General features: G+C 52.1%; 1 protein-coding gene across 3 annotated transcripts; it reads left to right on the top strand.

Moving 5' to 3' along the window:
- The first annotated feature begins 317 nt into the window (after window positions 1–317).
- Window positions 318–13,286, top strand: SLC25A25 (solute carrier family 25 (mitochondrial carrier; phosphate carrier), member 25). Of its 3 annotated transcripts, XM_010160444.1 has the most exons (11): window positions 318–542; window positions 8,576–8,702; window positions 8,791–8,878; window positions 9,333–9,368; window positions 9,666–9,777; window positions 10,502–10,660; window positions 11,365–11,517; window positions 11,627–11,734; window positions 11,981–12,148; window positions 12,552–12,702; window positions 13,102–13,286. In XM_010160444.1, the coding sequence occupies exons 1-11, from the start codon at window positions 318–320 to the stop codon at window positions 13,284–13,286; spliced, it is 1,512 nt and encodes a 503-aa protein (XP_010158746.1). The 3 variants fall into 3 exon arrangements, with proteins under 3 accessions (XP_010158746.1, XP_010158747.1, XP_010158748.1); XM_010160445.1 differs by lacking the exon at window positions 9,333–9,368; XM_010160446.1 differs by lacking the exons at window positions 318–542; window positions 9,333–9,368 and adding an exon at window positions 6,064–6,222.
- The last annotated feature ends 1,209 nt before the right edge of the window (window positions 13,287–14,495 follow it).

Genomic DNA, 14,495 nt, shown 5'->3' with positions numbered 1-14,495 from the left:
CAAAGCTCAGCGTCTCGGCTTCTCCGTGCCAAGGGTCTCGCGCTTTGTTACCATCAGATTTCCGAGGCTCTTGTACAATGAGCTGCTTGTCAGGCCAGGCACGACTGCAGTAGCAGCAATTTCAAAAGGCAGGAAGCGTCCGCAGGAGTGGTCTGTAAAGAATCCGAGCCCGTGGAGTCGCTGGCTTGAACCTCCCCGCTGGCTGCCGTGCGATTCCCGTCTCGGGGGTGCTTGGTAGTGCAGTCACATCCTCCTTGGCAGCGGGCAGCTCCTGAGCGCGCAGGGTTTCCCTGCCTGGGACGCTCGCTGGAGCAGCGATGCTGCAGACCCTCTGGCATTTTCTGTCTAGCTTCCTTCCCAGGGCCGTATGCCAAGGTCCTGCAGATGAAAAAGAGGATGAGGCCAGAAACACCACCCCACTTCCAGGCCCCGGGGAGAAAGGGCCAAAGATGTTGGGGAAGCCACAGGACAGAGGGACTGATCCCACTGAACGGAGACCAACTATCCTACTGGTGGTTGGACCCGCAGAGCATTTTCCAAAGGTAACGGGATATCCAGGGGCTTGAGGAGGGGTTGGCGCACGTGACAGCGGAGAGTGGGGTCTGCCGGGAGTAGGGGTGTTGCAGGTGGAGTGTGCGAATAGCTGGGGGGGTGTGCGTGGGTATTTGGGGAGGGGGGAGAGGAACAGGAAAAGGGAGCGAGGTCCAGTGTGTGTGCTTGCTTGAAGGGAAATGTGGGGGGACCAGGGGAATGGCTGTGAAGAGAGGAGGTGATGTAACCTTTCAGAGGGATGCTCAAAGGGGGGGAAAAATGCTTTTTAGGGGCAAGGGGGATACAGGGGTCTCGAAGGTTCCCGGGCAACTTGTAAGAAGCATGACTGAGGGCAGGGAATGATACCGCAGGTTAGTGGTGAGTCCCACCCCTGCGTTGGAGACCGGCGAAGGATCAAACGGATCCTAACATGTTCCGGGAGTGGGTCCCTGGAGATGTGGCAAGCCTCTGGCAAAGGTAGTGTGTTCCGAGGGAATGAGTAACTGTCTGCGTTTGAATGGCACAGCTCGGGAGAGAGGGAGGCTTGTCCCTGGGGAGAGGGTGACTGAAATCCACGTTAGGATGGGAACTTCCCAGAGGGTGGGAGAGCGGGGTGCACACAATTGGCAGGGACTAAATGGTGGGGCTTTGTCTGCGGGCAGGCGAACAAAAGCAGCTTAGTTCAGCGCCTGGGCTCCCAGCGCAGCGCTGGCTGACGGCAGTCCTGGTTTATTTTTGGTGGGGAGGGAACGCTGTCTGTCTCTCCCGAGGACAGTGCGGTCGGTTCTGACTACGTGTGAGGATGGATGCGAGCTGGGATGAGGGGAGAAGGAGTTGGGCATAACGCCTGCGCGTGGTGGGAGCTTGGGGTCCCAGAAGGGCTGCGGCAGGGGTGTGGGACCGGCAGGATCCAGCTTATGTGACAGGCAGTGGGACGTGGGGGTCACTGTAAGCTTTCCCTCTAAAACGGGGGATGGACAGGTTCAGGTTGTAGAGGGATGGGTATCCTTTCAGCTGTCGTTTTGAATGGAAACGGGCAGCGTGGCATTTCGCATTCTGGGGAGCGGAAGCCACTCCCTGCTTGAATCAGACTGGAAAAGCTGCAGGGACTTTTACCTTCATCCCTACGGTTAGCAGTTAGCACCGTGCATCCCCTGCAAAAAGGGGAGCGTGTGCAGTTTGAGGAGGGTTTCTGTTTCTTGTCCTTTTCTGTCGAAGGAGGACAAGAGGCTCAGAACTGAAGGAGGTTCTGATGAAAACCTTGACAGCAGCGTAGGGCTGAAAATCTCTGTTGTCTTCCAGGGAACAATGGTCCCTCAGTCAGGGAGAGTCCATCTGTTCACACCTGAAATGAAGCTTTCCTAAGAGCTGATACCAATCTCTTCTTCCCTGTGTGACCCTGGGAATTGTGCTGCATAGGAACCCTAAAATTGGCTAATGGAGAAATACCTAGAGGATAAGGATGTGGTAAAATGGAGTTATTGCAGCTTAGGAAGCAACTGCCCATCTGCTCTGAGGCTATGACTGTGTAATTTTAGCCTGCCCTGGTTGTAAAGTAAAACGCAGTGTAAAGCTCTTCTCTTGAGGATTATGCAGATACGTTTTACCTTGCAATCCAGCCATCGGCTAATACTGCGTCCGGCCATCGGCTAATACTGCGTCCGGCCACGGCGGCCCGGCTGACGGACGGTAACTTGTTAAACCGCAACGACTCGTTTGTGTGCCATCAGGTATCTGTGTTCTAATTACCCGTCTGAAAGGAGGAGTGTTGCAAAGAGTCTGGTGCAGCCCTGGGGATAGATTATAAACCACTGTGAGCAAACAGTATTATTTGGTGTTTAATGAAAACGGCTTTTGTTCTCTGCCACTGAGTGCGTGTGACCTTGGGAGAAGTCTCTCGGCTGGTATGCCGCTTCGTTTTGTGAAAACGCCGGAAACTACGAAAACACCCAAAATATCACGCCCCGTCCTTGGGTTACTGTAAGGAATTTGTATGTATCCATGAATTTGCGCTGAGGTGCTTCCTAGCCCTGGCTCTTCCATCTTCACGTGGCAGTTGGCGTGTTTTTTGCTCAGATCCTTGCGTGAAGGTAACGATTTCAACATGTTTTTGCAAATGCAGGAGAAAACACTGATTGCAAATGCGATGCGTTGGCCCCTGGCTGTGTGTACACAGGCGAGAGGCACGATCTGCCCCTGATGTCACCATCTGGACTTGTAACTTTGGATCTGTGTGTTGTCAGTGGAACAGGTCACCTTTCCCGCTTACCTTTATGTCGAATACCGTGTGGTGTTGTCTGCCTTCCCTGCTCCCTGCCCTTCCCCTTGCACAGCCTTGGCTGGCTGCAGCTCTTCGCTGGGGTCTCTTCAATGATTAACTCCCCTCCTTCATACACTTTGTGAGGACTCCCAGTACTGTACAATTAATTATAAGCTAGTTTCCAGAAATTAAAGACTACCGAGTCAGCAGAACCTCAGGAGGACTCGAGGCAATAGCGGTTTTCTCTGGCCCGTGGTGTCCTCGCCCAGAAAACTGTTTTGCCCGTGGAGGAGGATGTTAGTTCTGTGGCTGTGACGCTCACTGGCACATGATATTTTTAGAAGCTTCTTTTTTTTAGCAAAGTCAGTTCAAAATTAAACCGCATACTTCCCTGCTCCGTGTATGGCTGCATCCTCCCGTCCCTGGGGAGGTGCCTTCTGGAGCTGGTGTAGTGAACTGGTGAGGAAGCAGATGCCTAGGAGGGTACGAGTGACTAGGGAAGGCTAGTGTTGGCGTGGCGGGGTGTTGAAACTGGTAACTCGTGCAGCTTTTAAATAAGAACCAGATCCTATAAATAAAGTGGACAATGAGTTTGCAGCTTCCTTGATCCAAGAAAAGCGAGCCTTCTGTGGGAGGAAGACGCACCCATCTAGCATCCCCTTTAACAGAGGAGGGTGCTAGCTAGGCTGGCTTCGCGTCGGTCCGGCTCTGGCTTCGCCGACAGAACCGGTGGATGGACAAAATCCCAGGGAGCAGTGACTTTATGTGGAGCCCTGTGCCCTGCCCTCGGTGGGATGGGGAGTAGAGGGTGCTGCAGCCCTGGGCTGGGTGCCGCTGCCGGCACACGCACGCTCAGGGGCTGGGGCTGCCTGGGCAGTGACCCCATACTGGTTGTGTTCCAGCAGCATTGATCCCTGCAGCTTTAGTGAGGCCTAGCTCGCTTCTGAGTACTTCCAGCTTTACTAGGATTCTTTGAGGTGAAATCTAAATACTCCTTGAAGCCCGTTTTAAGTTCTCTTTGTCATTATAACCAGAATTGCTGGTAGAAACTTCATTCGTAATCTCTCCTTCTTAGCTCGCTGTCCTGTAATTAATACCCCGCTTAAAATCAGCTTTCTTAACCTCGCTGCCTTTCTCCTTTCCTCATGACGTAGGTAGTAGGGCGTTTTTTCCAAAAATGTGCCGATTTTGCCTTTTGTCTCTAGCTGCCAACTCCAGACAGAGTTTATTAGGAAAATCTGCATCACGTTGGCATAGCAACCGAGCTGCCAAGCAGCTATAATAGTGATGCTTGGCAACTCGTGGGAAGGACTACGGGGGATCTTAAGGCTCGGTGGGGCAAATCCGAGTTACGTTTGCTCGCTCGCTACCTGGAGCGGGGTGGGGGTGGGGCTGCTCGCCGTGGGCCGAAGTCCTTTGCTCTAGGCTGGTGGTGGGCAGTGTTGGGGTGCTGCTTGAAGGGAGACTTTGCTGGGTGGGAAGGTTGGGGTGTGCTGCTGGCCTGCATGTAGTGAGCTGCTGCAGCTGATCCTTAAGAGGATCTGGAGTCCCTGAGAAGATCCTGATTTCGTGCGGAGAGACGTCAGCGGGGAGTAGGTTAAGCCTGGTTAGGTAACGCGGCAGTGGTGGTAGGTGAGGTGACGGGCAGGGCGTAGGGAACTGTTGTAGGTCGCAGTTCTCGAGTACTGAATTGCTGAAAGTTGTGATCTATTAAGCTTTTTTAAAAAAAAACCCAAATCCTTGAAATAAAGCCCCAGTTGAAATATTCCCAATGCGTGTCATTGATACGCAGCTCCACCAGCAGCTTATTCCTGCCCTTGGCTTTTCTTTAAAGAATCAAAACCCACAGCAGGGGCCCCTTGTGCATTAGGATCTGTTTGGGGGGGGAGTGCTTGTCGGACTTTGCACTGGCCAGGCAGTCTGGTTAAACAGAGCAAACACGACTCCGCTGCGTCCGCAGCCGTGGGGGAGGCGGTCAGCTGGGCCAGCTAAAACCAGTCAGCAAGCGGGCGGTGGTGCTCCCAGTGCTGGCGGATTACGGGGTTTGGGGTACTGGTTGCATCCTCCTTATGGGATAGCTTCTCTGTGACGAATCTCAAGACTGTAACTTCCTTTTAACACTGCCTGCTGCACGTGTGCGGACCTCTCGCCGGCGCGCTGGGTGTTAGCCCGTACAGCGAGCTGCGCTGCGCGCTCGGAAGCCGGCAGTGACATCCACGTTAAACGAGGCGTGTGCCACGCTCCCTCCTCCGCCTGGCATGCTCCCCATGAAAGCTCGGGAACTTGCCTGTGAAGTGGTTAAACTGTAAATGGCAGAAACTGGAGAATGTTGTTCTGCCCGGGCCGCTTCTCCTTACAGCGCTTGCCCGCCTGCAGTGTTTAATTGTTGTTGGGAGAGGAGGAAGAACAGTCAAGCTGGCGTGACTGCGCGGACACATTGAAGCAGCAGGGTCTGTTTTGAAGCCTGCCCTTGATTTTGGTGGTTTTCTGGGTGTTGGGCACAATGGGAAACCTTCTCCGCAGGCTTTACTGCTGCCCCTGCTAGTGACCCCGGAGGGATGCAGAGAGGGGAGGTCGTGGCAAGCAGGGGTTGCTGGCACAAGTGTTTTTGGGAGAACTCGCAACCAAAGCCAATCGACTGGCATGGCAAAGTAACCCTGTGAAAGTGGATTTTCAAGGCTTTGGCTTAAGCTGGCTCGCTCAGACATGTAGGAAAGCAGTAAGTGGCTGGCATCCTGCTCTCACTGCGATTTAGAGGGAGATTTTTGCGGAGAGGAAGACGGCAAAAGTCCTCCTGTGTTGTTGTATGGTGGGAGAGGTGATGATCAAGTCTCATCCGCTGCGTGTGTAAATCTCCAGAGCGGTGAGAACAGGATCAGGAAGGACGGATGGGATGTATGGGATGGCAAGTGAGCAGCTTGGATGTTGGCCAAAGCCTCCCGGGTTACATGAGACGCCGGTAAGAGTTAAGTTGCGGTGAGCTGATGTCAGGCGGTGGGAGCCTGGTTGAGCAATGGGAGGCAGCTCACATGCCTCCTCCTCCGGATCCGTCCCTGGCAGCTGGGTGGGACTGTACAGCCAGGCTTCCCTTTTAAGTAGAAGGGCAGGGCTTGTACAGCCAATCCCACCGGAGCCGGCTTCCCTCATAGGCATGTGTCATGAGTTCTGCTGGCATTTCCTTTCCACTACGCACTGAAATTAGCTCAGGGTTCAGCTCGACTTCCCTCCTTGGTCGGTCCTGAGCAGGGCAGCCGAGTCTCCGGCTCAGAAAGATGCTCTGCCTCTGTCTGTACGTGCCGGTGTTTGGGGAGTCGCAGACGGAGTTTGAGTACTTCGAGTCGAAGGGGCTGCCGGCCGAACTCAAATCGATCTTCCGACTCAGCCTCTTCATTCCCTCCCGGGAGTTCTCCACCTACCGCCAGTGGAAGCAGGTATGGCTCCGAGGGAGGGTTGGGAGGGAGCGAGCGATGGAGGGGTGGTCTCTGGCACCCCGAGAGGCCGGTTGGAGGAGGAGAATTCCGTGACGGCTCTGTTGTAATAGCTGGGTACGGCATGGACACGTGTCTCCTGCCCCTTGGCAGGGATCGCTGAAGCAGCGTGGAGTGGGCTTTTTCCTTTCTGATTTCTTTTGGCTTGAATCTCGGAGGTCTCAGAGCCTCCAAGACTGTTTAAACCAGTTGATTTGCTGCAACTTAAGTAGAAAAAGGGGTTTTCCAAACGACGGGTTCTTCCGCTTGAACCGGTCTGCTCAAATACAACGTCTCACATCCTTTTCCTCTTCCTTACACCCCCCTCCTGCCCGCCTTCACACGGCGGCGTGTGACCTCATGCCGGCTCCAGCTGATGCGGGTCTCGCCCGCTGAGGGTGAGCAGGTCTGTGCCGTGAGCTGGAGGGCGGCTCGGCCGCAGCGCGTGGGCTGAGCCGGCAGAGGTTGTGCAAGAGCCTTTCCCTTTGCCGCAGAGGGAGACGCGCTAAACCCACGGAAGCGCTCCATCCTGCTCCGTATCCGAGCCCTTGCTCGCAGCTTGCTGCTAGCACCGTGGTTTGCGTGACCGGGCTGTCGAGAGCCCAGACAGCTGATTACTGAACAGCAAAGCTGTTTTGCTGCTGAAGGCGAAGGGCTGCAGGCAGACAGTTGGTCGCATCCCTGGAGAAGATGCCGGGAGCTTGGCTTTCTCACCCTTTGCTCGTGTGGCAGGTGACTTGGACAGGCTGGCAGCATGTTGCTTCGGGACTGCGGAGGAAGGAGGGTAGCAGAGTGGGGCAGCTTTCGTTACCTGTGGTCTCCGGTCGCTCGTCGCGCATCTCTGCGGCGGTTAGGGCGTGCTGAGCGAGCGGGAGCACTTGCAGAGTCACATCTCTTACAGTGCCTCTGAATTATTAGTGCCTGTCAACTGGCTGGGGGTTGCCTGTCAGAGGGAAGCCCTGATTCAGCTGTTCAAGGCCGATCTGCTGACATGCCAGGGGTGTGGGTCTATCTTTAGCCTACAAGTTGAAAGTGGGGTCATAGCTGAACTTTACAACAGTCATATGATAAATGGCAGGTTAAGAATACTGGGCATACCTCAAAGGTCAGGGCAGCTGGGACAGCACATTCTTATTTAAGGTTCATAAAGTGATTAGGAATAATCCTCATGGCGTTAGGGCTGAAGTGACCAGACTTGGTGGGGCGAGGGAGAGTTTTAATAATGAATATTTAACATTGGAGTAATTTAGAATGGCCTTGAAACAAACGCTTCAGGCTTATAAGGAGACTGGTGCTGGCACAGTAAGCTTAGGTTTGCCTAGTACTGTTGAAGCCTAATATTGAACAGAATAGTGGTGGAGCAGTAGTGTTTGATGTCAGCTCAGAGCTTCCGTAACAACCCACCTGCCGCTCGCGGAGATGTGTCAGGAATTAAACCAAAAATGTAGGTGATGCAGCGGACTGAATCACACCTCACTGGATGATTCATCATAAAATAGACTTACAGGCTGTCAAAGGCAAGGGACTGAACACGAAGGGGAATTGGGACTCCCCGAGCCACATTCTTGCAGTCCGGAGATCACCTCTCCTGTCAACAAGTAGCCACGTGCCCTTAGATGGGACAGTCCGTCTGCTATTGCCCCATGCTGGAGTGAGCTAATTAGTAGTTTAACTCGTCCTAGATGTCTGGCACGGCATCTGATCTTGGTTTTAGCTTTGTCCTACTAAGAACCTTTTCTTGTTCTATGTGCGTCTCGTGGAAACTTGCAGAATTAAAGCACATAGCTCCAGGGTGCCTAAACCAGTTCATAGGGGTTTTTATTTGTGCCTGTGTCCGCTGGAGCTGGACAGGCTTTTTCCGGTTGGAGTTAGTTATTGCCAGAGGGAGCTTACTTTTCTAAGAATCGTAGTAGGCATGAAATTCCTTCTCCTGTTCAGGTTTCTTTAGTACCTGAAGTTTTGTGGTTCATTTTTGTGCAAATCTCTTGCCTCATACGTAGCTCAAGAACGTCCACAAGGGCTGTGGAAGGTGATAAGATACAGGGCTGAGATCGGACACACGACGATACTTGTAGATTATCCCGGATAAAAGCATGAGGCAGTTCGCCTGCATAAGTAACTCTGGGAGACAGTTGCCTGGAAGCAGGTGACTTTCTTACAGTACTGCTTTGCTCAGATTTCTTTGAGGAATTACCATAATTCTCTGGGCTGCTTTCTGGAGGAAAAGTCAAAGTCATGTAGGAAATGACCTTTAAACATGGTAGAAGAAAGGACAGATCTGAACAAAGGAGCTAACAGTTTTTGGTTTGTTTTCCAGAAAATTGTGAAGGCTGGAGACAAGGACCTGGATGGACAGCTGGACTTTGAGGAGTTTGTTCACTATCTCCAAGATCATGAAAAGAAGCTGAGACTGGTCTTTAAGAGTTTGGATAAGAAGAATGATGGTAAACACCTTTCTCGTGTTCATGAGTACGCTGCTGCAGGTGTTGGCTTGTAATACGTGTGCTTGAGCTCACTGACTTATCTTTGCAGGCCGGATTGATGCCCAGGAGATTGTACAGTCTCTTCGGGACCTGGGAGTCAAGATCTCTGAACAGCAGGCTGAGAAGATACTGAAGAGGTGAGGATCCAGCTGGTCCTTCTGTTTTACTGTTGAGGGCCTTAGAAGGAAACGTAGGGACGTGGAACTCCTCTCCACTTGCTACCCTGTACACGCTTTCCAGAGACTCCAGCTCCTCCCTTTTTGCCTATTACTCTTGATTTTTTTTTTTTTTCTCCCCACTGTGAATTGACACTTAGAAGGTCGTAATGCATTATGGAGAGTTACTGTCGGAGTCTCTTACCTTACTGACCTGTTGTGGGGAAATGCCTGCACCCGAGCTGATTTGTGTCCCTGTCTGACTGTCCTGCTGCCCTGAGCTTGCTGCTTTGGAGAGGGACTGTGCAGTTGCTCTTCGGAAATGCTGAGTGCTTTATGCATGTGGCACTAACATGTTAACAACCACTTATTTGTGCTGTTTTTTCCTCTTTCTTTCCTCTGCTACCTTCCCTCTGTCTGTTTGCCTGTGTGTCAGAATAAGGACGGGACACTTCTGGGGTCCTGTCACCTAGTAAGTATTCTTTTCCCTTCAGTGTCAGTTATGTGCCTGAGTTTGGTAGGAGGGGGTGCAACTGTTTGTGGGGTCAGCTAAAGGGGAGAGAGAGGGGAGGAAAAAGGCAGCCACATTCTACCTTTCTGCACTGTTTGGTGAGTGAAAGATTCCCTAGCTTTGTCTCGTGTCTCCTTAGAAGTCTTTTAGTAGTTGCTTTGCAAAGCTTTTTTTGGTGTAGGCCTGAATAAAAAGGGAAGGGGAGGAGGAATTTGTCACCAAGTGGGAGTCTACTCATCCAGTGATAAATCTTTTTAGCATGGATAAAAATGGGACAATGACAATTGATTGGAACGAGTGGCGAGACTATCACCTGCTGCACCCAGTGGAGAACATTCCTGAAATCATCCTGTACTGGAAGCACTCCACGGTAAGGAATGGTTCCTCTGCTACCGGTCTTAGTCTTTCCCCAGCTTCTCCCTCAGAGTCCTGACCCCCAGGGGCTGCTATCAGCAGTCTGTATCTTTCTCTTCATGGCTCAGTAGCTGCCCTGTAGCCCTGGAAGCCCAATTGCTTCCTGTCCCTTCCTGTTATCTTGCCACCTATCACTGGCACGGCTTCCGAAGCCTCTGGCGCAGGTGATAACAACTGCACCTGCTGCAAGGAGATGGGGGTGTTTGCTTGGCTTGTGCCTCTGGGAGCTCAAACCAGTGGCCAGCCCTTGCTGGTTCAGGACCTGTTAAGACTAGAAGCCGATTTGACGGGCAGCCGTCCTTCCTGGAGATATTTCAGTGTGTGTAAATAGCACGTAACGAGATTAAACTGGCTGCAAGCTTGGGAGGTTCCAGAGAGGTCCAGCTCTTTCGCCACGCAGCTGCCTGCAGTTGGTCGCTTTGTTCCTTCCCGAGATCCGCGGTATTTTAACGCAGACGGTTCAGCGGTTGCCAGCGGCTTGGACTGAAATCTCCGAATGTGAAGGTTCCCGTGTGCGTTGGCAGATCCTGTGGCCAGGCAGCAGTTAATGGCTATAGATAAGCTGCTGACACACAATAAGCATATCCAGCACTTCAACACTTAGCACTGATAAAGGGCAGTAAAACTTTGGCAAGATCACTAGCTGAAGGAACATTTCTCAACACCTTATATTTTTGCAGATCTTCGATGTTGGAGAGAATTTGACTGTCCCCGATGAGTTCACGGTGGAAGAGAGGCAGACGGGGATGTGGTGGAGGCATCTGGTTGCAGGTGGAGGTGCAGGTGCCGTGTCCAGAACCTGCACAGCTCCCTTGGACCGCTTGAAAGTGCTCATGCAGGTATGATGGGGCAGTTCCAGTTTGTTTGAATACTCGGACAGGTTCCTCTAATACTCTTGGATGCTTAGGAGACGGTAATGTTCATTAACACAGTACTGCAGGCTGGCCAGGATTAGTCTCGCTGATCTTGTAGTGCTATTTTGAAAGCTTTTTGGATTATTTGAATGATCCAAGTCATGTTAAAAAGTTATTTTTCACTGACTGGAAAAAATAGAATGTTTTGGGAGGTGGACGTGGGCAAACAGTCAGAGCTCTGTGGTTTTGTACTGCAGAACTGGGTTTTGGTGAACAGGTTCGAGTCTTGTGTTCCCGTGAGAGCTGACGTGGTGGTAGTGAGCTGGCAGAGCTCACACTCAGTTCTATCAGTGTTGGAAAAACTCACTTTTAGCCTGCTTTGCTGCTGCACCTGCTCTTGAGTAAGCTGAGTTTACCCTGGCTAGCTGATCCGACGCTAGGTATGGGAGTTGCCTGTTTAACCTTTCCTCCCATTCCAGAGGAAGATATTGATTAGATTAATTAGTTAACACTAGACTTCACAAAAAAGAAGCTTGCTTTCCTGTTGTAGAAATTATCTGGAAGGGATTAAAGCCTTGGCAAATCTCTGGGTAAATAAAAAAGCGCCCTTTTGTCCCTGGATTACGGAGGAACGTAGCACTGTCGTAATCAGGACTGGAGCTAATCCAAGCTGGCTCTCTCTCTCCCAGGTTCATGCCTCCCGCAGTAACAACATGTGCATCGTTGGCGGTTTTACTCAGATGATCCGCGAGGGTGGACCGAGGTCACTGTGGCGAGGGAATGGCATCAACGTGTTGAAGATTGCGCCCGAATCTGCCATTAAGTTCATGGCCTATGAGCAGGTGAGTAAAAGGGCAGAGACAGGTCTGGCTGCAGAAGGGCCAAGCTGGAAAAAAAAGGAGATGGCTGAGCTCAATCAGCAAGCCTCAGTGTCTGTTTTGGCTTTTACAGATCAAGCGGTTCATCGGTACTGACCAGGAAATGCTGAGGATTCACGAGCGGCTGTTGGCTGGATCTCTGGCGGGGGCCATCGCACAGAGCAGCATCTACCCCATGGAGGTGAGACCAGTGGCCGAGAGCCCAGCTGAGGGGGGCATGGCACAGGGCGGAGATGGGAAACCAGGGGTAGAACACCAGTGCTGCTATAGCTTAATTAACGAGTTCTCCGGGGTGATATCCCTAATGCCGCTCGCCGGACGCTTGCAGCAGTCCTGACCGTCACGCTCTTCAGAATGACATTGTCTGTCCGTTTGTCTCCTGTCGATTCTCCTGCGGGCCTTCAGGGTATTCATTCCTGTCTTCCAGGTTCTGAAAACACGGATGGCTCTAAGGAAGACAGGACAATATTCAGGAATGTTGGACTGTGCCAAAAACATCCTTTCGAAGGAAGGGATGGCTGCTTTCTACAAAGGCTACATCCCCAACATGCTGGGAATCATTCCCTACGCCGGTATCGACCTGGCAGTCTATGAGGTACGAAACTGCTGCGTGTGTAGCTTCATCACGCTCAGACCTGTCCGTACATGAGCTCATTGATCAAAGCTTTCCTGATCAACCCTGTGGGGGCCACAAATGGATTTTTTTGCCCCAGAATGGCCTAAAAGATAATCTCTTACAAATCTTTGCCTTTCCTAGTCAACATTATTCATGGGCCCTTGTTTCTAATTTTTTTTTTTAAATGAGAAAATTGCAGCAGAAAATTAAAGAAGGGATTTTTCTTCCTGCACTGCAGTAGCAGTAGCTCAAAAAAGTTAGAGAAGCATAATTCTTCTGGCTGAATTGGCACATTCTGGGCCTGTGCGCTGGGTCTTTCACATAACGTGATACTCTTTTTTGATTGTTCCTTCTCTGCTAACATCTGGCTTGTTCCTTCCAGACACTAAAAAACGCCTGGCTGCAACGCTATGCTGTCAACAGTGCTGACCCCGGCGTCTTCGTTCTTCTGGCTTGTGGCACCATCTCCAGTACCTGCGGACAGCTTGCCAGTTACCCCCTGGCTCTTGTGAGGACACGCATGCAGGCCCAAGGTGAGAGCTTCTGGGAACTGTGGGAACTCCTGTTGTGGTCTCTGAGCAGGGCAAAGGTTCTCTAGTGGAAACATTGCAACAGTGGCCTTAGCTGGCCTGCGCAGCGGGCCGTTTGCCGTGCCTGCAAGAGGGCAGCGGACTTTGGGCTGCCCTCGGTGTCTGGGCCCAGCATGGCTGGGTCAGAGGTTCTGTTTGGCTCAGGTGAGGAGTTTTGGGCTAAGGGCGCCTGCAGAGTGGTTGGAAATGGCTGTGGCTTGCGGAGAAGTTAAACGCTGTCCCCTGTGAAGCGCCTTCGGTCCGGGAACATCCCCGGAAAGCACAGGAATCAACTGCTCAGTGGGAGGGGTCTTACCTTGACGCGTTGGGCTGTGGCGTTTACTGTGGCTTTCCCTGTTGCAGCTTCAGTGGAGGGTGCTCCCAAAGTGACCATGAGGGGACTGTTCAAGCACATTCTGAAGACAGAGGGAGCGTTTGGTCTTTATCGGGGTCTGGCGCCGAACTTCATGAAGGTGATCCCAGCCGTGAGCATCAGCTACGTGGTCTACGAGAACTTGAAGATGACTCTGGGCGTGCAGTCGCGGTGACCAGGAGATGCCGAGAACTTTAGACTCTGAGATCTTGGGGGTGCAATCCCAAGACGTATAGCCATCTCTCATTCTGTGAATGTGTTGACACTAAGCTGACTAAGAAAAGCTGTGAAACCTCAGATTGTTTGTGAGTCAGTAAGGGGGAGGGGAGGATCTGGTGTCCTTTTGCCATCTTGCTACTCGGAGCTCCGCATAAACCATCACGTGGTCCTTTGTTGGGCTTTTTGGGGAGCCCAGGAGGGGACCTCCTGTGGGAAAAGTCGGCATGTGCGAGCTGCTGAGGCGAGTTCCCAGCGGAGTAGCAGAGGTGTGGGTAACGGGTCTGCCGTCGGCGTGTTGCCTGTACGGAGCCGTTCGCCCGCAGGCGAGCACCTTCTGACTTGCTGAAAGAGCTTCTTTTTTCCATTCAAGAGAGCTTCTTTTTTCCATTCAGTTCTTTACCTTCCTACCCATTGTTTCAATCTGTACAAACCTTGTGTAGGAGCTGCTGCTGCACCGGGCTTGTTCTTATGTTTACATATATTCCTCCGGGTAGGAGACATCCACGTTCCGCTTCCAAACGACGTGAAATGTAACTTTGAACTATACTGGTTTTGAGGGCTGGTGGGAGTGGTGTATCCGTCAGGCTGAAGGTTACTTAGGGCCAGCCTGATGAAGAATTAGGATTATTTATTTTTTATAGGTTTAAGTGTGTCTCATGAATCCACTAACAAGATGCACTTACTAACAGAAGCAGCAGACTAGAGCCTGCATGCCTGTAGCCTTTGCATGCCGGGATTGGCTTGTCTTATACTCAGCGGGGGCTTGGAAAAGGGAAGGCAGGAGAGCCCTGGATGGACTGGCACCTTGATGCATGGCTTTAGTGAACTAAAGACAATACTTCACAGCTCCTGTGCAGTTGTGCTCCCAGCACGACAGGAGAGCCCCTGTGCAGCGTTGCATGGACCGCTGAATTCCATCCTGCCTGGTGCCCAGGACAGCCGGCGGACCTTTTCCAAACCCCGTGCCTATGCTGCTCTCTATCTCTTTAGACCTCTTTGTAGATCCGTGTTCAGGTTTGCATTAGCGGGGGGGAGTCCCCGAGCCAGGAGCGTGTTTGCCGTGGGAAGGGGCGTTAGGGAGAGGGGCTGGTTGTCACTGGGAGAGCTGAGCTTTCGGTCCCGAAGGCGTGCTTGCTTTTCTTCCACAGGGTGCTTTTTATTAGGC

Source organism: Eurypyga helias, unplaced genomic scaffold (genome assembly GCF_000690775.1).
Source record: "Eurypyga helias isolate BGI_N326 unplaced genomic scaffold, ASM69077v1 scaffold36061, whole genome shotgun sequence".
Taxonomy (NCBI): domain Eukaryota; kingdom Metazoa; phylum Chordata; class Aves; order Eurypygiformes; family Eurypygidae; genus Eurypyga; species Eurypyga helias.
Note: the sequence above shows the minus strand (reverse complement) of the source record. Positions and strands in the feature narration are given on the sequence as shown.